The sequence below is a fragment of the Mesoplodon mirus genome (genome assembly GCF_964341445.2).
Source record: "Mesoplodon mirus genome assembly, chromosome: 12".
Lineage (NCBI taxonomy): Eukaryota > Metazoa > Chordata > Mammalia > Artiodactyla > Ziphiidae > Mesoplodon > Mesoplodon mirus.
In genome coordinates this window covers 37,325,494-37,351,649 of record NC_138988.1, presented here as the reverse complement: position 1 = coordinate 37,351,649, position 26,156 = coordinate 37,325,494, and the positions used below count along the sequence as shown (strand labels likewise).

At 53.2% G+C, this 26,156-nt stretch overlaps 4 protein-coding genes across 11 annotated transcripts in view; 3 read left to right on the top strand and 1 right to left on the bottom strand.

The window, feature by feature from the left end:
* DOCK3 (dedicator of cytokinesis 3) overlaps positions 1-7,168 on the top strand; it is a 404,100-nt gene extending 396,932 nt beyond the window's left edge. For all 5 annotated transcript variants that reach the window (XM_082638633.1, XM_082638632.1, XM_082638631.1 and 2 more), the window contains 3 exons: positions 2,556-2,678; positions 3,214-3,296; positions 4,130-7,168. In XM_082638633.1, coding sequence (XP_082494759.1) covers positions 2,556-2,678; positions 3,214-3,296; positions 4,130-4,639 — 716 coding nt within the window. In that variant the 3' untranslated portion in view covers positions 4,640-7,168. The remainder of the gene's footprint in view (positions 1-2,555; positions 2,679-3,213; positions 3,297-4,129) is intronic.
* Positions 7,169-8,208: 1,040 nt separating this feature from the next.
* Positions 8,209-12,331, top strand: MANF (mesencephalic astrocyte derived neurotrophic factor). The gene is made up of 4 exons (XM_082638662.1): positions 8,209-8,365; positions 9,134-9,261; positions 10,266-10,407; positions 11,854-12,331. The coding sequence occupies exons 1-4, from the start codon at positions 8,281-8,283 to the stop codon at positions 12,036-12,038; spliced, it is 540 nt and encodes a 179-aa protein (XP_082494788.1). The 5' UTR covers positions 8,209-8,280; the 3' UTR covers positions 12,039-12,331.
* Positions 12,332-14,360: 2,029 nt separating this feature from the next.
* On the top strand, positions 14,361-22,031 carry RBM15B (RNA binding motif protein 15B). Of its 4 annotated transcripts, none has more exons than XM_082638649.1 (2): positions 14,361-17,196; positions 18,967-21,026. In XM_082638649.1, exons 1-2 carry the CDS (start codon positions 14,439-14,441, stop codon positions 19,023-19,025), a joined length of 2,817 nt encoding a protein of 938 aa, XP_082494775.1. In that variant the 5' UTR covers positions 14,361-14,438; the 3' UTR covers positions 19,026-21,026. The 4 variants fall into 4 exon arrangements, 2 of the variants coding, with proteins under 2 accessions (XP_082494775.1, XP_082494774.1); XR_014295523.1 differs by adding an exon at positions 21,951-22,031 and having other exon boundaries at positions 14,362-20,389; XR_014295524.1 differs by having other exon boundaries at positions 14,362-19,109; positions 20,054-21,026.
* The window catches only part of DCAF1 (DDB1 and CUL4 associated factor 1), a 75,097-nt gene continuing 70,106 nt past the window's right edge, over positions 21,166-26,156 (bottom strand). The window contains exon 24 of the mRNA XM_082638635.1: positions 21,166-22,119. Within this exon, the coding sequence (XP_082494761.1) occupies positions 22,061-22,119 (59 nt within the window). The 3' untranslated portion in view covers positions 21,166-22,060. The remainder of the gene's footprint in view (positions 22,120-26,156) is intronic.

Genomic DNA, 26,156 nt, shown 5'->3' with positions numbered 1-26,156 from the left:
CCAGGACCTTAACGCCAACCGGACCCAGAAGAGCTTCAGGCTTCAGACCAAGCTGCAGCAAGAAGCTGGATATGCCCACCCCCCAGGTGTGGGAAGGAAAGAGGGTTGTCTCAGAACAAAGGCTGAGCCCAGAGCAAGCCCATTTAAGCCACAAAGCCAGTGCTCAGTGGATAGCAAACTAGACATTTGCCTAGGGGGAACACATAGGCCAGAGTAGTAACTCCCTAAGTCTCTACCTGGATCCTCCAGGGCAGGAACTGTGCATACTTGTCACCATTCTCTTGTCATCGGGATCTTGAGTCCCATGAGAATTCCACTTCTCATTTACATGTCTCTCTTTGCTAGGCAGTGACTCCCAGACCAAGCAAGCCTGCCCTCGAGGCTGTGGGCTGTGCACAGGGGACCTCAGGCTAGTGGTGGCCCATAACAGAGAGAGAGAGAAATGGCCAGGACACAGTGGGGATTGCCCCTCTTCTCCTAGGATAGGTCTGTGCATCTTAGATTTTCCACTAACCCCAACACACTTATGCTGTATGGCACAAGTTCACTGGTCTCAGTGGTCACCAACAGCAGGCTACAGGGCGAGCTTGATGATTTCTGGTTCACACGGAGGGGCTCAGGCAGGTACCCTTTGTACACCATTGCAGCCTTGCCAGCTTTCTTCCCCCATATCGTTGCTACCTGCAAGATCCTTTGGGCCCTTGTGGGTAAACTTTTGCAGTCCCACAGTTCTTCCGGGGTCTAGATGTGCACATGAGATCTTGGGCTGTCAGAGCCCCTTTGGGGAAGCTGCCCAGACCCACCTCCAAGCTTCTTATTCCGTGAGGTTTGGTGGCTTTTTATGGAGATGGAACTTCTCCTTTTCGGGAGAGGGAGGCTCAGTGCTGAGGACCAGGAAGCTCATGCTGCAACTTGAGGAAAGTCTACATGAGAATAGGCCTGTCCTGTCCTTAGGGTGGCCCAGGCTCTCTGAGGAGGCCTTCTGGTGGAATCCACCTGGTGTTCACCAGAGTCAGAATTCTTTCCTCCCTTAAGTGGACAGCTGAGTGTCTGTCTACCCAATCACTGCCACACCCTCCCTTCTGCCACCAGCCGTCAGCCATCCCATGAGACTGAGCCATGCTCCTCAGAACTGAAGCTGTTGAGGTCGTTGAGTTCTACCCTGTGTTCTGCTGCAAGCCCACAGCAGTTCTTGACCAGTGAGGACTAGGGTGGACATCACCCATCACCTTATCCCTGGACCACATGGGGCCCAACCCCTCCTGGCCACATCCTCCTCAATGGCTAAGCTCCAGCTCCTTCCCTCCCAGAGCCTCTCAGGTCCCATTAGGCCCTGGCATTCCCCACGCAGGACCTGGAGTGGGAAGAACCCAGACCCCAGCCTTGTCAGGCTCACTTTAGCTATGACTGCCTCAGAACAAAGCCAGTGGGTAGGCCACTTCTCTCTCTAGGAGAGCCCAAAAGGGAACTGGTGCCTGTCTGGCTTTGTCAGAGAAAGGTCATATTTCTTGTCAGTGTTATTTGTTCTCCAGGAGGAGTTGGCCAGTAGCATTCACATGCCCCCCTTCTGCTCCTCGGACCCCAAGGTCCAGCCATCCCTTCTCTCCTCTCCCCTCTTACAAAGTCACTCACCCCAGCTGTGGCTGAAGGGCCAGTATTCTGGCACTGGACTTCTTCCTTACCATAGGTGGACACCCTGTGTTTCCCTTTGTCCAGGGCCCACTCTACCCTGCATCCATAGCATGTGCGTGCCAGGAACTGGGCCTCTCTACATGCCCCAAAGCACCCATGGGCTCCACAGCCCTCCCTCCTCTCTGGAAGCAGTGGTCCCTGCTGGACCTGGGCCATGACTCACAGGCTTTAGACTCTCCTCCAGCAGGCACAGTGAATACCAGTCCTTACCTAGAAAACCCCTGTGCATCCCAAGCCCGGCCAGTGGGCACAGAAGCAACAGGGATGGGCAAAGCTTGTACTTACCACAGTCTCTTTGTGGGGCCAGCTTGGGGGCAGCTCCTGCCCCCTCCATGGCCGTGCAGCAGCTGTGGACGGAGGCAGTCTCTGCTGCCCACCCATCCTGCTCCCTGCTTTTTCCATTGGGCCAGGGCTATGGGAGAGCCCTGAATCCTGACCTTGGTAAGACTCTCCATAGGTGCGCACTCGCACTCTCTCTCTCTCTTTTTGCAGTCCCATCAGCCTGTTTGACTCTCCTCTTCTCACCTCTTCTGTTCTCTCTTCTCCTCCTGGCAAGTCCTGGAGGCTGCAGATGCTCACTCCTTGCTGCACTTTCTCTCTGCTTACCGTATCCTGAGTACTCTTCAGACATCAGTTCACTCTGTTGCCATCCTCTTAAGTGGCTTCTGTCCTGACCACGGTCCCCTGTGGGCCACAGTGTCTTGCTTAGCCAGTGTTTTGTGTCTTAGGAGCTGGCGTGCCACTCCCACGTGTGCTGAGTACATAGTATGCACCTGCAGAAGCCATAGGCTGTAGGACAGGCTTCTCTCAGAGGGTGGCTCAAGAAGTAACCTTCCTTCATGCCATCTGTTTTCACCCTTCAGCGGTGCCAGCAGCCCCCAGCAGCTGGAGCCTGGATAGCGGAGCCCGAGAGGCCCAGCCCTTCCTGTCTGCCCACACGGGGTGCATCCTGGCCCCCCCAGTGCCTCCCCGAAGCCTGCTGCATGGTAAGAAGACCTCCAGCGGGTCCCCCAGATAGTCCCCAGTCTCAGATTCTACTCATGGGCAAGGGCAACAGCCCTCCAGGCTGAGAAGATGGGCCGACTCAGCCAAGGAAAAAACATCCCCACCGCAGGAAGGATCCTGCAGGGCTTTGGGGTCAGTGAGGTTTCCAAGCACAGCAGGTGAGCTCAGTGAGGCCTTTCCAACCGTGGAGGCTGAAGACATCAGAACTGACCATGCCAAGCGTGATACTCACCAGCCTGTCGTCGCCAAGCAGCAGGCTGAGAGCTGCCACTGTCTGCGGTCTGTTGTTCCATGGGCTCTGATGCACTCGACCTTCTTGACCTCCTGTGTGGCATGGGTGTCTTTACTCCAGCAGCTTGTGTTTTGGAGAACTTCAGTGAAAAGAGAGGTTTTCCTGTGGCCTTCAATGCTGAGGGGTTGCAGGAGACTCACATCTGTCCAGTTGTCCCTGCAAGATATGCTGACGTGCAGCGCAAGAAGGGCCCAGCTGAGGCTCTGGTTCTGTTTCCTTTGCAGGTCATTACTCCCTACACTTTGACGCCTTCCACCACCCCCTGGGTGACACCCCCCCGGCCCTCCCAGCCCGGACCCTGCGCAAGGTAATGCACTAAGGTGACAGCCCCACCAGGATGTGAGAGGAGCCATCTCAGCTGCTAGAATCACCCCTGAGACACCTGAGGTCTACCTCTCCTGCTCCTGTCCCTGAGAGCCCAGCCTGGCAGAAGCTGGGGGTGGCCGGAGCCACACTTGGGATGCAGATGACCAATGTGTCCTGCAACAAATGTGATGGGGGCAGGGAAGTCAGAGGGTCCTGGAGATGGCAACACATGGTACTCAGAGTATGTGAGCAATGAGCAGTGAGAAGCCAGGGGGTTCCCTGCCAACACCCAACTTATCAACACACCACAGTTCAAGACGTAAAGAAACATTCCTGTGGTGGATCATAGAGCACTTTAAACTGGAGTCCACTCAAAGCAAGAAGCATCAGATACCAGACCTTTATGAAAAACTCGTTAACTTTTCTGCAAATTGGAAAAGACTGTCACAGATTTCAGCAGCAGAATGCACTCATCTGGTCCGTGGCCCACTAGGGTTCTTTCTACCCTCGCCAACTGGCCTGATGACCCAGCCCTTCTGTCTGTACCCCAGAGCCACAGCCAGCAGCTGTGGGACATGGCTTCAGGGGGCACAACTGCCCAGCAGCCAAGACAGGGCCATTTTTTAGCCACAGAAATGCAGGTGATTCTGGGCCTCCACTGGCTTGTTGGGGGCAGGGAAGAGCTAGGGGGTGACTGATGATGAAACAAGAAACATGCTGTTGATGAGGATTAAAGTTCATTAATAAGCAGACTCTTGGTCTTCTCTTCCCGTAGTGGGCCAGCCAGCCTGTTTGGAAAGAGGGATTCTAACATTTTTACCTTTTCTTTTGCAGTCTCCTCTCCACCCTATCCCAGCCTCCCCCACAAGCCCCCAGTCGGGCCTGGATGGCAGCAACTCTACGCTGTCTGGCAGTGCCAGCAGCGGTGTGTCTTCCCTAAGCGAGAGTAACTTTGGGCACTCCTCGGAGGCCCCTCCTCGAACCGACACCATGGACTCCGTGCCGAGCCAGGCCTGGAATGCTGACGAAGATCTTGAGCCACCCTACCTCCCCGTCCACTACAGCCTCTCCGAGTCCGCTGTTCTGGACTCCATCAAGGCCCAGCCGTGCCGAAGCCACTCAGCCCCGGGATGTGTCATCCCTCAGGACCCCATGGACCCACCTGCGCTGCCACCCAAGCCCTACCACCCCCGCCTGCCGGCCCTGGAGCACGACGAAGGTGTGCTGCTGCGCGAGGAGACCGAGAGGCCTCGGGGCCTGCATCGCAAGGCCTCGCTGCCTCCTGGGAGCACCAAGGAGGAGCAGGCTCGCATGGCCTGGGAGCACAGCCGAGGGGAACAGTGAGGGGCAGGGAGGCAGCTGGGACACCACCCTCAGTGAGCAGCTTTCCCCACCACTCCAGGTCTGAAAAGCAAGTCCCCCCGCAGGGAGCCAGAGAGGCCTGGCACTCAGGAGAGAACCACCCCGAGTCTACATTCTACTGCCGTGAACTCGTGTGTTGCCATGTACAGAGGCCACAGCAGCATGAAGGGTTGTGGCTTCTCTTTTTATTTCATTTTCTACATTCCATTTCTATGGGTTTTCCTTTTTCCTTTGTGGAATAGATGCTTTCTTCCTCCTGCAGTTCCAGATGATGTGGAGCTATATGGAGATATTGCACAGACAGAATCGATTGCTTTGCAGGGCCCAGGGGTGTAGGAGCCCAGGCCCTCCCTCCAGGGAAGAGATGCACAGAATGGAAATTGCACTAGGGACCTCTTCCTTTGCTGTGTGGACAGAAGAGCTCACGGTTGTATTCAGGGATTGCAAGGACCACGTTGACTATGTCACCAGTGGACAAGGGGGCTACAAGCCATTTTGCACAAATGTCTGCCCACCTGCTCCCTCTTCCATCCAGGAGTGTGCAACTGGGAGGCTGGCTAGGCCAACCTGCCAGCTCAGGCATGTGACCTGGCCTAACTGCATGCCCAGGGCATACTGCCAGGCTTCCGTGGGCCAGCCCTGCCTCCTACTCTACCTTGGATTTTTCCCTCCATCATTTTTATTTCTGACCCTTTGCCCCTCTCCACTCTTAATACACCCTGTGCCCTGCAGGAGCCCCCTTGGTGCATGGATCTGCAGTGGTTATCTCCTACCCTCTGGAGCTTGAGTGGGGGTGTAGCGCCAGAGGGACTACCCTCGCCACCTTCCTCCCCAGGGCCCGGGCAGCCACGTGTTGAGAAACAAGCTGATACAGGGTGTGGCAGGGGCCGGAAATCCTCTAGGCTTTCAGAAGTGGCCAGAGTGCCTGTCATCAGCTCCTGAATCAGGGATTTTCAGCACTACCTCCAAGCAGTGGGGTTGGCTGCCCAGCCAGGATTCTAAGGCCTGAGGACTTGTGGTCAGGTTCAGCAAGCTCCTGGGTAAAAAGGGTGGGAGGGAGCTTCTCCTCTTAGAAGCAGAGAGCCACGCAGGTTGAATTAACCTCTCCCAGTAGCCAAGTGTAGGGCCTCAGCTCCAGGCCCATGGGGACCACCACTCAGGGTTCAGGGCAGGCAGGAGGGCAGTTTCTCCAGCCTCCCGTCTGTTGGGCAGAAGGCAGTGGTGTCTTCATAGGAAACTTTCAGGTCAGGGCACCGATTTTCCTCTTGGTTTATTATTTGGGGGAATAGGGTGGGGTGGTAATAGTATTTTACCAGGGTGCTTCTAAGTTACTTTTAAAAAGTCTACAAAACATTTATTTGCTTGCATTCACAACTGTGATGGTCCCAAGGCTGCCTTCTCCTTGTTGAGCAGCTATGTTCTCCCCTAGTTCCTCTTCTGCTGGCCCATCTGACCTCCATGGTTAGGGTGTTTTTCACTTGTAAACAAATGCCAGATTGTTTAATAGGAATGCCAGCAAGTAACCTATGAGGAAAGATGGGGGGCCACATTAGCTTCAGGGCATCTGGGAGTGTTTATCACCATTGTGGGTCCTTTCTGATACTTCAAGGGTGACTCCAAGCAGAGTGGGTCAGTCCTGGCAGGCCTGGACCATCTGGTGTTCACAAGTGTGACAGTCGGGGACTAGCTTTGAATTTCTTAGGTAGGAGGGCATATTTAGGTTTTAGGGCACTTCTGAACCTCAATCCCTGGACAAGGCAATCCTCACATAAGAACATCTACCTTCTCCACCTGGCGGCATGGGAGGGTAGAGAGTGGAATGTGGGTTCATTTGGCCTTGCCTTATACAGGGTGAGCCCGGTTTGTTTTCCCTCTCCATTTTCCCTAATTGGATGAAAAAGACATAATCCAAATTCCTTTCACTGGAGAATCAGCCAGTCTGAAGGGAAGTGGGAGGCAAGAGATGAGAATCCTCTGAAAAGATTGTGAAATACTGATTTTCATTCTTTCAAGCTTATTTGTAAATACCTATTTGAATGCTGTGTATTTGTACAGGAATTTGAGCAAAAAATGTATAGAGTGTGATGTCCAATTGGTATTCAGCCCTATAAATGTGTTTTTAACCTCTGGCATTCTGTGCTTATTTAAAATAAGAAAACTTCTAACCATTTCTTTTGTGTATTTATGTTTAAAATAAGTGACTTAAAAATGGTCTTACCTGTACCAGAAAGCAAAGTTAAAGAAAAAAAAAATTTGTACTGGCGTCCCAAAAGGTTTTACTGTATATATTGTGGTAGCATGTTCTAAATCCAACAAGTAATGTGAATTTTAAATGTAAATATCTGCCACCTTATTTCCCCCCTTTCCCCACTCCTTTGACTGCTGTGATGTGAATTAAAGATGAATACCTGATACTGACCCACTGAATTCACTGAACTGGGAGCAGCGCAAGTGCCCCTCTCCAACCCTTGTCGCTGGGCTCCAAGCCCTTTTAGCCCCATAGAAATCTCCTTTCTGCCTTGAGCGCAGAGCCAACCTTTCCCACGTCCTGCCTTCAAAGACAGGGAGCCAAGCCCTGCCCTGGAAATGAGGGCAGCCAAGGGCCCTGAGCGCTCAGTGGGAAGCAGGAGACGGCGTGCCAGCCGCCTCGGCCAGGCTTCCGAGGCTTGTGAGGAAAGGGGGGGGGGCACCTCTTGCCAGCGTGCGGGACAAGCCTCCGAACCCCCAACCTCCCCACTCTGAGGCGGGATGCTTCTGATCCCAAAGCCACGCAACCAACCCTGACCCGGGTGCCTCTCTGAGGTCTGGGAAGGCAGCCCGGAAGAGAGCCCTTCCTACGGGCGCCCCTCCAGCCCAGAGTCTGTCCACCCCGGCCCGGGTACCCCTGACGGCCCGCGCGAGGCGGGCTCCGGCTACCCGGGGCTCAAGCGGGTGGGTGCCTGAGCTGCTGAGGCAATTCGGACGTGATCCGCCGGCCTCGCAGGCGCCAGAACCTCCGCAGGGGCTCCCCAAAGTCTGGTTCCCCCTGCCTACGTGATCCTTTAAAAAAAAAAAAAAAGGTAAAAGGAAAAAAAACCTCTTCGGAGCCTCGCCTGCGGCCGCCCGCCGTCCCTGCCTTGTTAGGCTACGGCTGGCCCCAAAGCCCCTGACCTGCGCCACGATTCGGGGCCTGGGCGGGGAGGTCCGTGGGTTTTTCGGGCCGGCTTGGGGCCCAGAATAGGGGGTACACAAGCCAACGGAACACGCGCGGTACAGCGGCCCAACACGACTTCAGCCGGCAACTCTCCACCTCAGACACTGCCGGGATACCTACCCAAGATGGCGGCCCGAGCCCCTTCCGCCGCCTCCACGGCCGCTTCCTGCCGGCCGCCCTGGTTCAATCAGCGGCCGACAACTGTCTAGGGCCGAGGGCGGGCGACGCCACCAGCCAATGGGGAAGGGCAGCGTGGAGCCGCCCGTCTGGGCTCCGAGGCGTATGGACCAATGGGGACATGGTGTGTGGGAGGGCGCGGAGGGCACCCGCCAATGGGGAGCCACGGCGCGCGGCCTGGACCTGGAAGAAGCGCGGCTCTACGGGCGCGGTTGAGTCGGGCGGTGGCGGCGGCGGCGGCTGGTGGAGGAGGATGTGGGCCACGCACGGGCTGGCGGTGGCGCTGGCTCTGAGCGTGCTGCCTGGCAGCCGGGCGCTGCGGCCGGGCGACTGCGAAGGTGCTGCGGGGTTGGGGGTCCGTGCGCTGTGGCCCGCCTAGCGGCGGCGCTGCCGAACCTAACCAAACTACTGAGCGGCCCAGTGGCAGGGGGCTGATACGGGCGGGGGCGGCAGGGGCGGCCGGCCCCAGCGGGGTCCGCCAGAGGAGGGGCCGACGCCGGGCCTCTTAGAAAACATTTCCTGGGCCTACAAAACATTGGTCCGACGAGAAGAAGCTGGGACTAGATCGTGCAGAAAACTTGGCCTGAAATTGAGATAACGCTGGAGTTTTGGTGCTTTCCCGTCACTAGGCAGAGGCTCCCGGCAGCGGCCCTGGCCGGGGTGGGGAGTCCTGAGGGCCGGCCGTGGGCACCGCGCCTTGTCTGATGAGGTTGCGAAGCCGCACCTCGGAGTTCGGTGTTGTATTTGGAAATGAGCAGCATTTGGATCGCTTTTTTCTTCGGCCTCCAGTTTGTCCATTTATGAGGTCACAGTGAGTCCATCTCAAGGACACGTGTTCAGTCTCGGCTTAAACTTTATGGAAAAAGCAGGGAGGAGCCGTTTGTGGGTCATTGAGTGATGCTCGTTCCCCGTATGCCCTGGGTGAACCATGGGGCCCAGCAACCCGGAGCGCGGTTCTGTCTACCTGTGGGCACCTGAGAAAATCGGTGATGGAAAAACTCACCTTTCTCCGTGTCTCCTATTAAAATTGCTGACGGAGTTCCCTCCTGGCGAATTGCGGTGCAACTTGGTGATTGCTGAGCATCTCCCTTCCCTCTCTTTTCCAGTTTGTATTTCTTATCTGGGAAGATTTTACCAGGACCTCAAGGATAGAGATGTCACATTCTCACCAGCCTCTATTGAAAAAGAATTTATAAAGTTCTGCCGTGAAGCAAGAGGCAAAGAGAATCGGTTGGTGAGTAGCTGTCTGACCCTCCCCAAGCTGGCCCTGGCCAGTGTTTAACCCTCTGCTTCACAGGCCTCTCAGTAAAAGGCCCTGCCCACTTGTCTATTCAGGAGGCCAGATGTTCTGTCAGTTAACTAATGTGGGACTGAAGGGCCTTCTGTATTCTGCAGTTGTGATGTTACCCTCTTAGTACTGATTAAGCACCTACTGTGTGCTGGGCACTGGAAATATCGGGGGAGAGCAATGACAGGCAAATGATGCAGTGGGATGGGTGTCACGCAGAAAATGGACCAGGATGGAATGAGTGGGTGCTGATTTAGACAGTAGTCAAGAATTCTTCTGAGGGCTTCCTTGGTGGCACAGTGGTTGAGAGTCTGCCTGCCGATGCAAGGGACACGGGTTCGTGCCCCGGTCCGGGAAGATCCCACATGCCGTGGAGCGGCTGGTCCCGTGAGCCATGGCCGCTGAGCCTGCGCATCCGGAGACTGTGCTCCGCAACGGGAGAGGCCACAACAGTGAGAGGCCCGCGTACCGCAAGAAAAAAAAGAATTCTTCTGAGAAAGGGTCATCATTGTGAAGGGGGAAGAGCATCCCAGGCAGAGGGAATAGCCAGTGTGAATGCCCAGAGGCCAGAGCAATATTGGCATGTGTGAGGGCAGTAGAAGATTACAAAGTGTGCCCAGGGTAGGCCAAGGCTGAATTGAGGACAAGAGCCCTAATGAAACGATGGCTTTTGTAGCTTTACTTTCCTGGCAGTCTCTGGTTTGTCTGTCTTTCTGTTTAAAGGTTTGAACCGTGGTGACTTAAATTCATCTGGTGGCTGTCAGCTCTGGGACCAAGCGTGTATTAAGAGCCTGGGGTTTACACTGACTGAATCTGACTGCCAATACAGGCGGGGCATGGGAAAATGAGGCCCTGGCAGAGAAAGAAGATGTTTTCAGATGTCAATATGCTTTGGAGGAGACAGCTCTCAAGTGGCACCTCCTGAAGGCCATTGTCCTTTCTTGCTGCAGTGCTACTACATTGGGGCCACAGATGATGCAGCCACCAAGATCATCAACGAGGTGTCGAAGCCCCTGGCCCACCACATCCCTGTGGAGAAGATCTGTGAGAAGCTCAAGAAGAAGGACAGCCAGATCTGTGAGCTAAAATACGGTGAGTGTGGCCTTATTTTACCGACACCAAACCTCCTCCTTGCTCGGGCATTAATGAAGTTTACTTTCTAGCTGGGGAAGGCACGTGATAAACTAGAGCCTTCACGAGTGAGTTATACAGCATGGTTGGTGGTGTTAAATGGTGGGGGGGGCGCAGTGCACAGACTCACCTTGCATCATGGTGGGTGGAGGTCAGAATAGGCCTCATCGAGGAGGTGACATTTCAGCAAACTTTGAAGAAGGTGGGGGATTAGCCAAGGGCATAACTAATGGAAGAGCATTTCAGGCAGAGGAAACAGTGCAAAAGCAGCCAGTGGCATGACAGATGGGTGGGCAGGTCACAGAGGGCCTTGCACGTTGGTGAAGATTTGGCTTTTAGTCTGAGGGAAGATGAGAATGTTGGTTTTCGTCCAGAGAAGGGATGTAGTCTGACTTGCCTTTAACAGGCTTGTCCTGGGCTTCCCTGGTGGCGCAGTGGTTGAGAGTCCGCCTGCCGATGCAGGGGACACGGGTTCGTGCCCCGGTCAGGGAAGATCCCGCATGCCGCGGAGCAGCTAGGTCCATGAGCCATGGCCGCTGAGCCTGCGTGTCCGGAGCCTGTGCTCCGCAACGGGAGAGGCCACAACAGTGAGAGGCCCGTGTACCACAAAAAACAAAACAAAACAAAAAAAAAAGGCTTGTCCTGACTGCAAGCTCTGAAGGCCCAGCGATCTTTATTATTTTAAAAAGAATGGCTGTGTCCCAACAAGAAGGCCCAAGGTTATGGGCGCACAGCATCTCTTTTGCTGAGTAAGTCTCTGGTGGGAAAAACAGTTCAGGTCTTCAGAAAGAGTCAGGGCCAGGAATCATTGTCCTCTTCTGTACAATTTAAACAGCACCAACATATTTTATTGTGAATTGAGTGTCCAAGGGCTGTGTTCGCCCACTTGTGTCAAGGATAACTGGTCTTCTGAGAGTGATCCTGGTTCAGTCCTGATGACTCAGGGTCTCTCTGTGGGCACAAGTGGTCATGGAAGAGTAAGCTTCTAACTCAAGGGCCTGACCAGGGTCTGTGTTGGGCAGTTGAAGCTAGGGGATCTATCTGCTCTGTCACCCTGGAGCTCTTATTCTACAGTGGTGTGGGCTGCACTGTGACTGTTTAAGAGGCACTTGGAGTGGGAGCCACATTCCTCCTATAAGGTTCCTCCTGTAAAGACCACATGGCCTCCATCCCTGTCCCTGGTGACACTTGCATGTCTGTGGTGGACATTGCCAGCATGAGACCCACCTTCCAGGTGAAGGGGCCTGGGCTAGTTCTCCCTGTTGGGGGCAGTGGGCACTGACACACTTGCATGTGTCTCCCTGCGATCAGTAGGGCTGCTTGTTTTAAGGGATGGTTTGGATGTGCGGGACTATTGGGGTCCGGTGTTCCTCCCACCCAGCTGGTTATTCTCCCTGCTCTCTCCAGACAAGCAGATCGACCTGAGCACAGTAGACCTGAAGAAGCTTCGAGTTAAAGAGCTAAAGAAGATCCTGGACGACTGGGGAGAGACGTGCAAAGGCTGTGCAGAAAAGTCTGACTACATCCGGAAGATTAATGAACTGATGCCTAAATACGCCCCCAAGGCAGCCAGTTCACGGACTGATTTGTAGTCTACCCGATGCCTGCTGCACCTGAGGGGAAAAACACTTCATCTGTGTCTGTCCCAAACAGCCTTTTTGTAATTTATTTTTTAAGTAGGCTCCTGACAAAGTCAGGCTTGAAGCCTGGAGCTTTCCTGATGATGCTGGGTCCACAGCGCCCCCTTGCGGGGGATTCACTTTGTTCTGTTGCCGATTTACTCTAGGACTTCAAAGTATGTCTGGGATTTTTTTATTAAAGGAAGAAAATTTCTAGCTGTCCTTGAAGAATTAAAGTGAATACTGAAATTGGGTTTTACCCGTAATGAAGATTTCACCGGTTTATGCTTTCCAGTTTAAAAAGAGTTTTCAGGTATATTCACATTTGTCCCTCGACCACCAGTCAGTGCTGGAGATGCCAGGGGGACTGAGGCACGTGGGGTTGTGCAGGACCGGAGGGTCTCTCAAGGAGAATGTTGGGCTTCATACCCCCAGCCCACAGGGGCTATCTTACCCACATGAGAGGGGCTGACATGGGGCTTGGCTGTGAGCAGGACTGAGGTTTAGTGCACTTTTCTGTGACGAAGACTTCAATAACTACATATGTTCAGTACTGTCACATTTCTAAAGATGCTGATGGCCTGGCTACCTCAACCAATCAGTGTCCAGATCTGGCCATCTGCTTGCTCATCTGAGTTTGTGGTCTAGTGTCAGTCCTAAGTCTCTGGTGCCTAATTGGGATTTTGCAAGACTGGCAGGAGTTGGTTTGTACAAAGAGCCGATGAGAGGCTGCCTTTTGCCTTTGTTTACCCAAGATAAGCCTAACAGTTGAGGTCCCAAGAGCATGTCCCTGGAGTCTGGTTTTTTAGTTGCTCTCTTTGGGGTTGGTGCTTGGGAAACCCAGTTATCAGCATGAACTGTGACTCAGTGGAGACACCTCTGCTCCTCATGCCTGCAGAGACCACCTGAAGGGAAGGACTAAGAAGCAGTGCTTTCCAAGGAATTGCTCTGTCTTTGGGTCACATCATTTGTGTAGTTCTTAAATTCAGTTTGTCTACGTAAAGGGCCCTCAGCTTGCTGTGGGGTCCACTAGTGCCTGGCAGGAGCAAGCAGGCCCAGGCCCACATTTTTCACCTCTACAGCACCATGTCTGAGAGGAATATGAGGTCGAGTCTCTTAGGCCAAGTGTTCCCTGTTTGGAGGAATTAGATGGGCTGTTAAGATCTGACAAGCAAAAAAAAAAAAAGATCTGACAAGCACAAAGTATCCTGAGCCCCCTGAACGGTGCTAAGACAATCCATGGCTGGAGCCAGAAGTCTTAGGAGATGGAGCTGTTTCAGCCTAGCACCCTAGGTCTCTGTTCCTGTGGCCTTTGTGCCCTCCAGGCCACAGTGAGCAGGGAAAACAGCCCAACTACTACTACCCTAGAGCTGATCCCCAAGATTATCTGTGAAAGGAGGCGTGGAAATGTTAACAGGTGTTTCTTCTAAGACTTTCCTCTTGCACCTGCCTTCGCTGTTGCAGGAGCTCCTCCCACAGCGTTCTGGCCATGGGAGGAGGAGGGAAGAGCTGTGGTCCGCTCTTCCCCACTCCACGGTTTCTGTGGCTGAAGTTGGGTCCGGTTCTGCGAAGCCTCCAGCAACTCTCCATGGAGAATGAAAGCTTCCCCAAGGGGCTTGGCACCTGGGCAGGATTCCCCCTCACCTCACCACCATGGAGGTGGACAGAAGGGCACTGGCCAGGGAGAGGTAAGCGTGGCAAAATGGGTAACGGCCGGGTTTGGCGTTCTCTTCGCCCTGCGCTCCATGGCCCTGCCCTTATAGCCCTCTGTGTGCTCGAATGCCCAGAGCAGAGGGTGGGGCCCTGTGGCGCCAAGGAGCCTATTCCGACTCTGGAAACCGCAGGTTTGTTTCGGATTTCTGTGCCCAGGGCCCAGACAGGTCGCGCCTTCTGCATGCACAGCCGTAGTCCTCATGGCCTTTCGGGGCGCGGGGGGGCGCTGTTGCAGGTGAACCTGAACGCAGGGGATGCTCGGGATATGGGGCGTGGGTCCTAGGGAGCGGCGTGTTTCAGTCCTTGGGGTTGTCCATGCTGGACCCCACTCAGGAGATGCCGTGGCAGGGCACGGGGATCACCCGAGCCTAGTCCTGGAGTTGGGAATACCACGTAAAGAAGCCGCTGGGTCAAGGCCTGGGACCCACGCGCCGACAGTGGCTGCCACAGCCGCTGCCATCAGCGCGGGCCCCGGAGCCGGGAGCCAGAAGCCAGAGGCCTACGTCCCGCAGCCGCCTGGGCTGGCTCTTTCGAGGTCTCCAATCACCGTGGAGCCCCGAGCCTCGTCCACGCCGGCCGCGCCGTGACGCCAGAGCGAACAGCCTGGTCGCGCTCGCCCACTTGCCCTGGGGTCACGTGGAACGGGGGGGGCGCAACCCGATGACGCAGCCGGCGCAGCTCTCGCCCCGCCCACCTCGGGGTCACGTGGCACGGCCGGCGCAGCTTGATAACGCGACGCCCAGGCCCTGGGCGCAGCTCCCGCCCCGCCGCCGCGCCGAGTCCTTTTGTCCAAGATGGCGGTGCCGGGGGCGCTACCTCCTCGGCAGCCGCCGCCGCCGCCGCTGTGAGGGGCCTGCGGGCCGCCCGCCCGCCCGCCGCGCCGGCGCCATGAAGAGGCAGAGCGAGCGAGACTCGAGCCCGAGCGGGCGCGGCTCGTCATCGTCGGCCAAGCGGCCGCGGGAGCGCGAACGGGAGGCGGAGGCGGGCGGGCGGCGGGCGGCGCACAAGGCCTCGGGCGGCGCCAAGCACCCAGTTCCAACGCGGGCCCGCGACAAACCCCGCGGTAGCGGGGGCGGCGGCGGTGGACATCGCGACGGCCGCGGCGCCGGGGACGCGAATCACCGTGCGAGCAGCGGCCGCTCCTCAGGCTCGGGCGCCGCCGGCGGCGGACGCGGTGCCAAGGCCTCGGGGGACCCGGGCGCTTCGGGCGCTTCGCCCCGCGCGTCTCCACTACCGCCACCTCCGCCGCCGCCCGGGGCCGAGCCCGTGGGTCCCGGCTCATCAGCGGCCGCACCCGAATACAAGACGCTGCTCATCAGCAGCCTGAGTCCCGCGCTGCCCGCCGAGCACCTCGAGGACCGGCTCTTCCACCAGTTCAAGCGCTTCGGCGAGATCAGTCTGCGCCTGTCGCACACGCCTGAGCTGGGCCGCGTGGCCTACGTGAACTTCCGGCACCCGCAGGACGCGCGCGAGGCCCGCCAGCACGCCCTGGCCCGCCAGCTGCTGCTCTACGACCGTCCGCTCAAGGTGGAGCCCGTGTACCTGCGCGGCGGCGGCGGCGGGAGCAGCCGGCGAAGCAGCAGCAGCAGCGCGGCCGCCTCCACGCCGCCACCGGGGCCACCCGCGCCCGCCGACCCGCTCGGCTACCTCCCGCTGCACAGCGGCTACCAGTACAAGCAGCGTTCGCTGTCCCCGGTTGCCGCCCCGCCACTGCGGGAGCCCCGCGCCCGCCACGCCGCTGCAGCCTTTGCCCTGGATGCTGCCGCCGCCGCCGCCGCCGTAGGGCTATCCCGGGAGCGGGCCCTGGACTACTATGGGCTGTACGACGACCGCGGGCGACCCTATGGCTACCCGGCGGTGTGCGAGGAGGACCTGATGCCTGAGGACGACCAGCGGGCCACGCGCAACCTCTTCATCGGGAACCTGGACCACAGCGTGTCAGAGGTGGAGCTGCGACGGGCTTTCGAGAAGTACGGCATCATTGAGGAGGTGGTCATCAAGAGACCCGCCCGTGGTCAGGGCGGTGCGTATGCCTTCCTCAAATTCCAGAACCTGGACATGGCCCACAGGGCTAAGGTGGCCATGTCGGGTCGGGTGATTGGCCGCAACCCCATTAAGATAGGATATGGCAAGGCCAACCCCACTACTCGCCTCTGGGTGGGTGGCCTGGGACCTAACACGTCACTGGCGGCTCTGGCCCGGGAGTTTGACCGCTTTGGGAGCATTCGGACCATTGATCATGTCAAAGGAGATAGCTTTGCCTACATCCAGTACGAAAGCTTGGACGCAGCCCAGGCCGCCTGTGCTAAAATGAGGGGCTTTCCCTTGGGAGGTCCAGACCGCAGGCTGCGGGTGGATTTTGCCAAAGCAGAGGAGACTCGGTATCCCCAGCAGTACCAGCCCTCACCCCTCCCTGTGCATTACGAGCTGCTCCCAGATGGATACACGCGGCACCGAAACCTGGATGCCGACCTGCGGGTGAGGGATAGGACCCCCCCACACCTCCTGTACTCAGACCGAGACCGGACATTTTTGGAAGGGGACTGGACCAGCCCCAGTAAAAGCTCTGACCGCCGAAACAGCCTCGAGGGCTACAGCCGCTCAGTGCGTAGCCGGAGTGGTGAGCGCTGGGGAGGAGATGGGGACCGGGGCCTGCCCAAGCCCTGGGAGGACAGACGGAAGCGCCGGAGCCTTTCCAGTGATCGTGGGAGGACAGCCCACTCCCCTTATGAGGAACGGAGCAGGACAAAGGGTGCTGGGCAGCTTGTGGACCGAGGCTCTGACCGCACCCCTGAGCGCAGCCGCAAGGAAAACCATTCCAGTGAAGGGACCAAGGAATCGAGCAGCAACTCCCTCAGCAACAGCAGACATGGGGCTGAGGAGCGGAGCCACCACCACCATCATGAGGCTCCAGACTCTTCCCACGGGAGGAAGACACGGGAGAGCGAGCGCAATCATCGGACCACTGAGGCTGAGCCCAAGCCTCTTGAAGAGCCAAAACACGAGACCAAAAAGCTCAAGAATCTTTCAGAGTATGCCCAGACACTGCAGCTAGGTTGGAATGGGCTTCTAGTGTTGAAAAACAGCTGCTTCCCGACATCTATGCACATCCTAGAGGGGGACCAGGGGGTTATCAGCAGTCTCCTCAAAGACCACACTTCTGGGAGTAAGCTGACCCAGCTGAAGATTGCCCAGCGCCTTCGACTGGACCAGCCCAAGCTCGATGAGGTCACACGACGCATCAAGCAGGGGAGCCCCAATGGCTACGCAGTGCTCCTAGCCACACAGGCGACCCCCAGTGGGCCTGGCACTGAGGGGATGCCCACGGTGGAGCCAGGCCTACAGAGGCGGCTTCTCAGGAACCTGGTCTCCTACTTGAAACAGAAGCAGGCTGCAGGGGTGATCAGCCTGCCAGTGGGTGGGTCCAAGGGCAGAGACAGCACGGGCATGCTCTATGCCTTCCCTCCCTGCGACTTTTCACAGCAGTACCTCCAGTCAGCACTGAGGACATTGGGCAAGCTAGAGGAAGAACACATGGTGATAGTTATAGTAAGAGACACAGCCTAGCTTGAACCTGTCTTTTCCACAAAAGCAGTTATTTTAAGATCTGACCCCCGCCTCCCCCCCCCACTCCAAAACTTACCCCCTTGGTTTGAATTCTCTGCTGCGTTATTTCAGTTCATTTGGTAGGGGACCAAAGTCCTCCCCCACCAAAACTAAGTTCTTAGGTTTGGGGTTTTTTGTTTTTGTTTTTGTTTTTTTTTTTTTACAGTGATGAGAAAAATGAGAAGGGACTCCTGTCATGTTGGTTTCTAGTGTATGAGATACTGTCTGCTGTGTTCTGTATTTTTTAATTTTTTGACTAACTGTATGGAAAGTTGTCAGTAAAGCCTTTGTCAGAGGATGGATTTTTAATCCTGTTCAGAGTCCTGGTTTAATCAAGTTTTTTTTCTCAAAGGATGGAAGCCTTCCCTGCTGCATGCACACAAATGCCCTATGTCATCTTTCCACCACTGGCGTATCTCACAGTCCTCCTGCATTGGTGGCTCTCAGCCCCTCAGCTCTTTGGGCTGAATCAGGACTTTACTCACATTTGTTTTTTATCTTGGCTGAGAGCAGGTGGGTTTCATTTTGGACCCTGCCATGCCAACTTGAGCAGAGCCCATGCACAGGAAGGGGTTGAGCCTAAGTCTAGCCAGCAGCTGTGGTAGTTTTTTGTTTTCTTGTCCTAAACAATGTGTGTGTCCATCAGTTTGAGCTGTAGCTGTTGAACAAAGCACCTAGTCTTCAGGCCTTTTTGAAAGCACGTAGACCTTAGCAGTTGTGTGGTCTTGTAGTCATGGGAGGAGCAGTGCAATATTGGGGTCTTGGTACCATGGATCTGTGAGGCCTCCTTCTCTTGTTCAGCCTCCCTTCTAGCCTTAATGCAGCAGCCCAGGGATACCCAGTTGGAGACAGCTGCCTCGGACTCCAAGGGACAGTGGAGGCCAAATGCTGGAATGGAGAGTGGGAGGCAGCTTTCCTTGGATAATTCTTGAAACTTTCCCGGTGTTTGTGAATTCTGGCTTTTCCTTTGATTGTTCGGGGCTGATGTGTCAATGGAGTGGGCCTCTGCCCAGTCACTAGAGCTTTGTGAGGGACACTGAATCCCTGGCCTGAAGAGTTTTTGAGGTAGTACAGTGGGTTAGGAAGATGCTCTTGTTAACTGACATAACTTTCCCAGGTACAAGTAGTCACTTATGCCTAGGCCTCTTGCCCTGATACTGCAAAGGTGGGGACCACTGGGAGAGAGGTGCTTCTGTGGGGAAATGTCACAGTTGCCGAGGTGTTGGGCAGTGCTAGAGCTCACATCCATTCAGGCTGAGCCGGGGAGGAATGTGGAGGCATCAAGCTGGGAGGGAAAGATGGCTTGAAGTTCTGTGGCCACGCATCTCTACTAAGACAGTATGGCCAGCATTGGCAGATGAAGTCAGCAGTGTCAGGGACCAGGGAGGGAAATCAGTCACACAGCAGTTGTCACCATAGAGCACAGCCCAAACACTATTTTTCAGAATGTTTGTGGCGGTTTAGATGTTTTAAAAGAATCATTGTCAAGGCTGAGGGAGAACAGAAGCTCCAGTTAAGGGAAATGAGCCCCCAAGTGACCAGGAACTCCGGGATTCTGTTGACCGTGCTGTCCTCTCTCTAGGTCTGGTCCACTACCCTGGCTGGCACGAGGCAGCGCAGGTGACAGCTGGGATGTGTTGAGAGAGACAGTTCGTGAGATGGAGGCGGGGGCTCAGTGCGGACCTCATGGACAATACATGCCTCTCCACAAGGACAGTAAAAGAGGTGACTTTTTGAGACCTTAGAGATTTAAAATAAACAGGGCAAGGAAGGCGCCTGGGGAAGTACTGCTCACTAGGCTTCAGCTGGTGCTCGTGAGAGAAAAAGCACTTTCGTAACACATACAAGTGTTAAATGTGTTTATTTGCCTGTTTGTACTTGAGCTTTGGCCACAACTGCCAGGTATCTGAGCAAAGCAGTGCGAGGCACAGTAGGCCACAGCTGCACCATTCCAGGCAGTTGGAACCACCAGAAGCAGGAATGGGCCTCATCTTGTTTAGAGCAGATGAGGTAGGGACAAATGCCTGGGTCACAGGCCGGAGCCGCCTTGCTGTATTAAGCCCAAAACTTCTCTGGGCTGTTCCTTCATAGAGTGGGTGCTCAGGACCCAGAATACTACGCCTCCTAGTTTTCCCCGACAGAAACCTAGAAAGTCTGGCTGGAGAGGATACTTAAACCCTTGCTTTGTTCACCCTTCTTGAGGGATAGGTGCTTTCTGGCCCCAAACTGAACTACAGAGTTCTCCCACCGTGTGACCATCCTCCTCCTCCTTGGACCCTCAACTCCTTCCTTCCTCTCTTAAGACAGCAGCTTCTGTAACGTCTCTCAGAAAGGCCTTGGCCAGCACTAGCGATGGTAGGTCAGGTGGTCAAGGCCCTGGTTGATTGATGCTGCTGCCCCCAGAGAGAGAACTATTTAACTGCAGGCAACCTGTGCCTCCACCTGGGGTTCAGGTTCTATCTATCTGAGGTGTGGCTTAAAGGCAAAAATCAACCTAAGGCAAAATTTGCCTCATTGGTGGTTTGCTACTATTCCACGTGTTTCTTCCTAAGTGACTGAGATCATGAGCCCTGCCTGGCAGATAAAGAGCTGATGTTTCCTTAGCCTCTTAGGGCACTTCCCTAAGGGTGTGTTGTCAAGTTGAACAGGAATGTGCTTTCTTATTGCAGGTGCCCATCTCCACCCGAGAGACCTGTGGGTGTTCCCAAGAGCTGCTGGCAGAGTTCAGGGAGACTGTGGCTCTGCTGAGTTAATGACTAGAATACAATGCGTTTAGTGCTTCTTGACTTTTAACCTGTTTTCTTCTAATGCACCAGCAGTCAGACTAGTCTACTGGTTAGGTGTTAGCAGTCCATTTAAGCTGAGGCATGAAGCAACGTAAGAGCTGAGACCTCTGCTCTCTAGATGACCAAGAGGTGCCTGTGTGTGACACAGGACCAACCACTTCAGTGTGTGTGATGAACTGTATGGTGCTCCGAAGCCCAGCAGGGCTTCACCAGCCCCTGGTGAGTTAGCCGTCTTGTCTTGCTTATTTACTTCACAAATTTGTCCTCTTATCTCAGCAAAGGGAGAAAAGTATCTTTAGCTATAAATACCTATATGATAGAAACTGGGCAAACTCAAAGGAAGAAAGAGACTAGGGTCTCCTATTTATTGTGGGTAAGAAGGGGGTGGGGTGGGGTGGGGTGAGTGAAAAGGTAAAAGCACCTGGTACTTTCCCTGGTGGTAGCACAGTTTAACCATAGGCCAGTTGTAGAGGCCTGTGAAATAGCTGCAAACCCAGCCCGACCAAGCCCTAGCTGCCCCTAAACTGCCAAACCTGAAGAACTGCCCAGGTCTACTGTTGTACTCCCTTCAGAAAACAGTAATGACAGTCAGTCACCCACTACAGGGATGGCCAAAATGCTTTCACTCCCTAGCTTTGCCAGCTCATTGCTCCACAACATTCCAGGACCCCTAACATTCCAGCTCCACCAAATCTACTCTGGAGCTGCCTTCTTGCTTCAGAACCCAGGATAGAGAGATGTGTGCAGAGTGGACAGTGCCCTGAGCACCTCCCTCTGCCCCCTGCCCAGTCCTCGGGGCGAGCAGCAGACCACGGTTAGATGCTGTGACTAAGCTGCTTTTCTCTCCAGAGTGCTTTACTTGGGCAGAACGTGTTCTCACCCCGTCCTGGGCTGCCTCTCTTGGAAGGCGTCTTTATTGCCTGGCTAAAGCTATAAGGAAAGGGACAGACCCCACTTTGGTAAAAGAGAGCAGGGAAAGGCCATAAACAAAGAAAGACAGACTTGTAGTTTATTTTGTATTTTTTTTTAAATAAATACACTTTACATTAAAAGGCCTTTGATTTGTACTTTCCACATTGGGGAGAAAGGGAAGAAAAAAAGATTTTTGAAAAACTGAATCACAAAGAAAAATAGAGGGAGTGAACTTATATCCTAAGTTCCCTCAACTCCACAAAACCAATATCCACAATGACCTTGCTGCCCCCCGCCAAACCATGAAGGTGGGTGAGCCTAGGCATTTACTCAGCAAACAAGCAGCACCTCCTCCCCACCTCTGGCACAAAGGAAAACAAATTAACCTGACAGCATATGAGGCAACAAAACAGGTTAAAAAATCATATATTATATTTATAATAAAATATTCTTAATCCTTATCAATTTAAGAAACGATTTTCCTTTTCATTTAAATACGTATGTAAAAATGCCTCTATTGTTATTCAGACATCATTTTCTTCCATAGAAAATGAACTGCAGGGACAAGAGACCTGGTGGATATAAGTTCATACCCTCAGTTATAAATGCCTTTTTTTTTTCTTTTTAAGTTTTATAAAAAACTATTTCTTGTTCTTTAAGTAAAGAACATTATACAAAGAAAATATATTGTGAAATAACCCCAGAGACGTGTTGTTTTTTTTTTCCCCTTGAGGAAAGATATGTCCATCCTAGGAGAAGGGGGAAGCAGAATAGGGCCTAACCCCTGTTGTCTTTTTTTTTTGTGGTTATTGTTTTTAGAAGGACTCTCAGATTCCAGTGAGACTAAATCATAATCCTCTGAATGCAGGGCATGCAGTTCCTTAAAAGAGCCCTGGGAGAAGGGAAGGGAAGATGTTCTGAATTCATTTGACTCAGTTTCTCGCCTGCCAAGAATCTCTTCCACGTGGTGATGGCTCCTCACTCATTTAGAGATAAGATGATGTCATCTTCCAAATCAGAGTTGTCAGAGCTGTCGGCTGAAAGGTAAGGAAAGGGAGAGACTAGATTACGCACGAGGCCTGTAGGAAGCTTTCAGGGAGAAAGCACCTGCACACACATAAATTTATGCCTGAGCAAGGTTAATTACCAGTTTCCAGAATGAAGAAAACATGTCAATTAACTCCTTGGAGCTGGCTCTGGAAAATATACTGTTTTGGCAATGATGGTTACTCCTGGGACCTCTTGCTTGCTTACCTTTCAAACGACCTGGACATGGTACCCTCTTGCTTCCTAGAGGTTCTCCTCCTGCCTGAAAGGCCCTAAAGGGACCAGGCAAGCCCCCTCTGAAGCTTTCGCCCATGGTGCTTTGAGTGGCTGCAAAGGGGCAGGGCTGATAGGAACAGTGAGTGAGCCTGTGTAGTCCTTTGGCCCCTGGAGTCCCTCCGGTGCCTGACCCCCAGTACCACTAAAAAGGCAGGCTGAGCCCAAGCAAGGATGAGATTTCTCTTAAGCTCCTCAGCCACTCTCTTCTCAGAAGACCTCATAAAAGCAGAGGTAGTCAACCTGGGATTCATTCCTCTGAAATTTCTAAATATAATCTGCAGGGAACAAATTCCCAAAAAGATACAAGCCAGAGCTTGCAGCAATACCAGAAAAACTGGGCTGGAGGCCAGCAGGGAGTAGCTATGGCACCCTGGAAGGTGGCACTGTGTCTGACCCTCTGCTTGACCGTCTGCCTTCCAGGGAGTGAATACACCACATGAACACCTCTGGAAGGATCCATTAAGAGGTGAAACTAGGTGGTAACAGTTAAAGAACCCTCAAAGTGAGGTAGATGCACCTGTCTGGATGACAGAAATCGGAGAGAAACATAGTACCTAGCTCTTGTATCTGCTGAGTGAAGGTAAAGGAAAAATCTTAGTGCCCATGAAGGTAAAGGAAAAATTCTAGTGCCCATTTTGATCACTCTCAGCTTAGGAAGCTGTGAAACAATTTTAACAAGGTCCCCAGGGAAATGGGCCAGCAGGTCCTGAGCTGGAGCCCTGAAAATGCCCATAGGCCCTGGGGTTTCCATGAGGAGAGGGACAGCCACTGGTTCCAAAGAATCCCTCATCAGCCCTTTCCCAGGTACCTGAGAGACTCCACTCGGGGAAAGCTGACAAAGAACTGCATGTTCCCAAACCTTCCATTCACTACAATCTCCTTTAGGAAGAAAACTGAAGTGGATAAAGTAAAACCAAGAAAAGCACGGCCATGATAAAATGAAGTCTCGAAGGTAAGCAAAAGTGATGGCTGGAAAAACCAGTGTTCCTGGGTCTAACAGAGCACAAGCATGGCTTGACTTTATTGGTGAGGAGTGGGGAAAACAAGATGGAGATCAAATACCTGACACTGCTGAACCACAAACTAAGCCTCATCAGCTTCCTTGCTGAAACTCCAGGAGGAAGGGAGTAGGGAAGGGGTGACTCAGGCACAGCACTGTGTCCAAGGCCCATGGCAGACCGCAGAGAATCCCCTCGTGCTCATGCGATCTATGAACCAACATTGCCAGACCCACCTGCCTGAGACCTATTCTAACCATCAGCTGTAGAGCTACTAAGAATTAAGAATCTTAACAACTCTGCATCACATCTAAGGACTGTAAATGCAGCTGGAGGAGGAGAACACAATCTTCCATAAGCAAATAATCGTCAGGCACAGGGTTTAACAGAACTTTCAGGGGTCAGGCAGTGATTCCCCTCTTGGTGGTCAGGTGGCAGGACTCCCTTCTCTACCTCCCTTCTCTACCTTCCTTGGCCTTTTCTCATCCTCCAAATGTTGAAGAGACCCAAACTCAGACCCTGGGGGGGGACCTCTCCCTCTGAAAGGCCCTGGAAGCAAAGGCAGTCAGTGTTAGTCCCTACCATGTTTATTTAACCCGTTGCTCTACAACATACAGGCTTTTGAGGGGGGGTCAGAACTGACTGGAACAGAGAAAGACCTCAGAGTCAAGGTGTTTCTCTTCCTAGGGCTGGGGTTCTGTATATGAAATCAATCATCATTGGATCTCTGGGATCTGGGGCCTATGCAAGGTTACATGGAGGGCATGTGGGTGTGGTTTTCTATAGTTACAACGGCTTTCATCATATCCTAAAAGGGCTCCATAAACCCCAAAAGGTTAAGAGCTAATACACCAGATGATTAGTGTAAGGCAAAATATCAGCAAACCAAGGATACAGAGGGTGTATCCCTGTCTGCTGTTTCAAGCCGCTATCAGTCTCTGTAAAACAGAGAAAGCAATAGAGTACACATGCTGCACATGCCACCATCTCAATTCTAGAGCCCAGACTGACATGTCCTCAACTTGTCATCTATAATGGCATTTTCACATCATAAATATTCCCACCAAGTTACATTCTCTGATATTCCCACCAAAGTAACATTCTCTGATAGAATTAGGTTTGCCAGATTACCTCTTGGGCTTAAAAGAATGAATTTACTAGAAAAAACAGTAAAAGGCTAAAGGAAGCAGTAATTTTACAGGCCAAATACAAAATTAATTTATATTCAAACTGAGAATGGAAAAATTAGTGATACTCTTAGGTCGGGGGTACCAGCCTCTCCCCTAACCTACCTTATATTACTTATAATTGAAGGGAAACAGAACTTGTGCCCACGTATATCACAGGTGACAAAGAAGTTTAGTAAAACTTTCCTTTTTATTCCCATCAATATTGTCATGTTTCCCTTGCCCAAGTCCCTCTTACCTGGCTCTCTGACCATTGCTAGGGACAAAGGAAGTCCTCCTTCAATTAATCATCTCAACCTCCAAGTACGAAAAAATGGAAGTTGGCAAACAGCAGATGGGCAGATACAAGGCAATCCCTCCCACCCCACAGAGCTTCCTCAAAATGCAACTTTGGCAAGAGGACTTACGTAAGAGTCTCCCCTAAGCCAACTGCCTTCAATGTTGACCTCTAGAAGCACGTATAAGATTTATCCCAAAGAAAATGGATGTAGGTCACTGTGGAACAGGAGAATCTTACACATATATGCTTAAATGTATATACTGCCACCCACCCTCTCCTCTCCTACCATACATACACATTCCCTCCCTCCCCCTGCCCCCACCACCAAACAAACACCAATGACTAAAAACCAAGTATCTACTCTGAAGAGGCCTGGAGTTTGCTGAGCTTAGGCCAATACAATAACATTTTCTGTAATGATGTAAATGTTCTATATCTGTGCTGTTCAATATGGTAGCCACATGTGGCTATTGAGCACTTGAAATGTGGACATGAAAATGAGGGACTGAATTTTAAATTTAATTAAAATTCTAATGGCCACAGGTGGTTACTGGCTACCATATTAGGCATAATTCCTACCTGGGCTGTGAGAATGCTGGCCAGGTTAGCTACATGAAAAATGACTGGATATCACAGTGATTACTCCCCAGTCAGGCAGGGCAGCACTAGGAAGAACCAGGACCACAGCAAGCATGAGTCTGTCAACAGTGACACCAGTCACAGTGATGCTGCCAAATATGTCCTTTTAAAACATGCAGAGTATAGCAGCAGAGCTCGCAGACTCTTAGAACTATTAGATGATTTACTCAGGGTCCGTTAGTATAGGCAGGGGACAACTTGACTTCAGAAGCCTGTTCTAATGGGAAGGTACTGGAAAAACTGGAGCTTGTTCTTCAAAACTTGGAATAAGAAAGGGGGGTTGGGGGAAGGAACAAAACAGAAGCCAAAGAGAAACATCTGTCCCCTGGCCTTTAAGAGGGATTAAGCAAAAGCAGGCAGGAAGGGGCTGCAACCCACAAGAGGGCTTTTATTTCTTTACAACTTTAGAAAAGAGCAGGTACAGCACCCCATGAGCAGCTGCATCTGATGATGCCAGCTCTGCCTCTTGGGAGAACTACACTTCTGCCCTCCAGTCTAAGGCTAATCCTCTGAAGCAGGGGTCGACAAACCTACAACCCATGGGCCAAACCAAGACCACCATCTATTTTTGTAAATAAAGTTTATTAGAAAACAGCCACATCATTAATTTATGTCTTGTCTCTGGCTGCTCTCACGCTACAACGGCA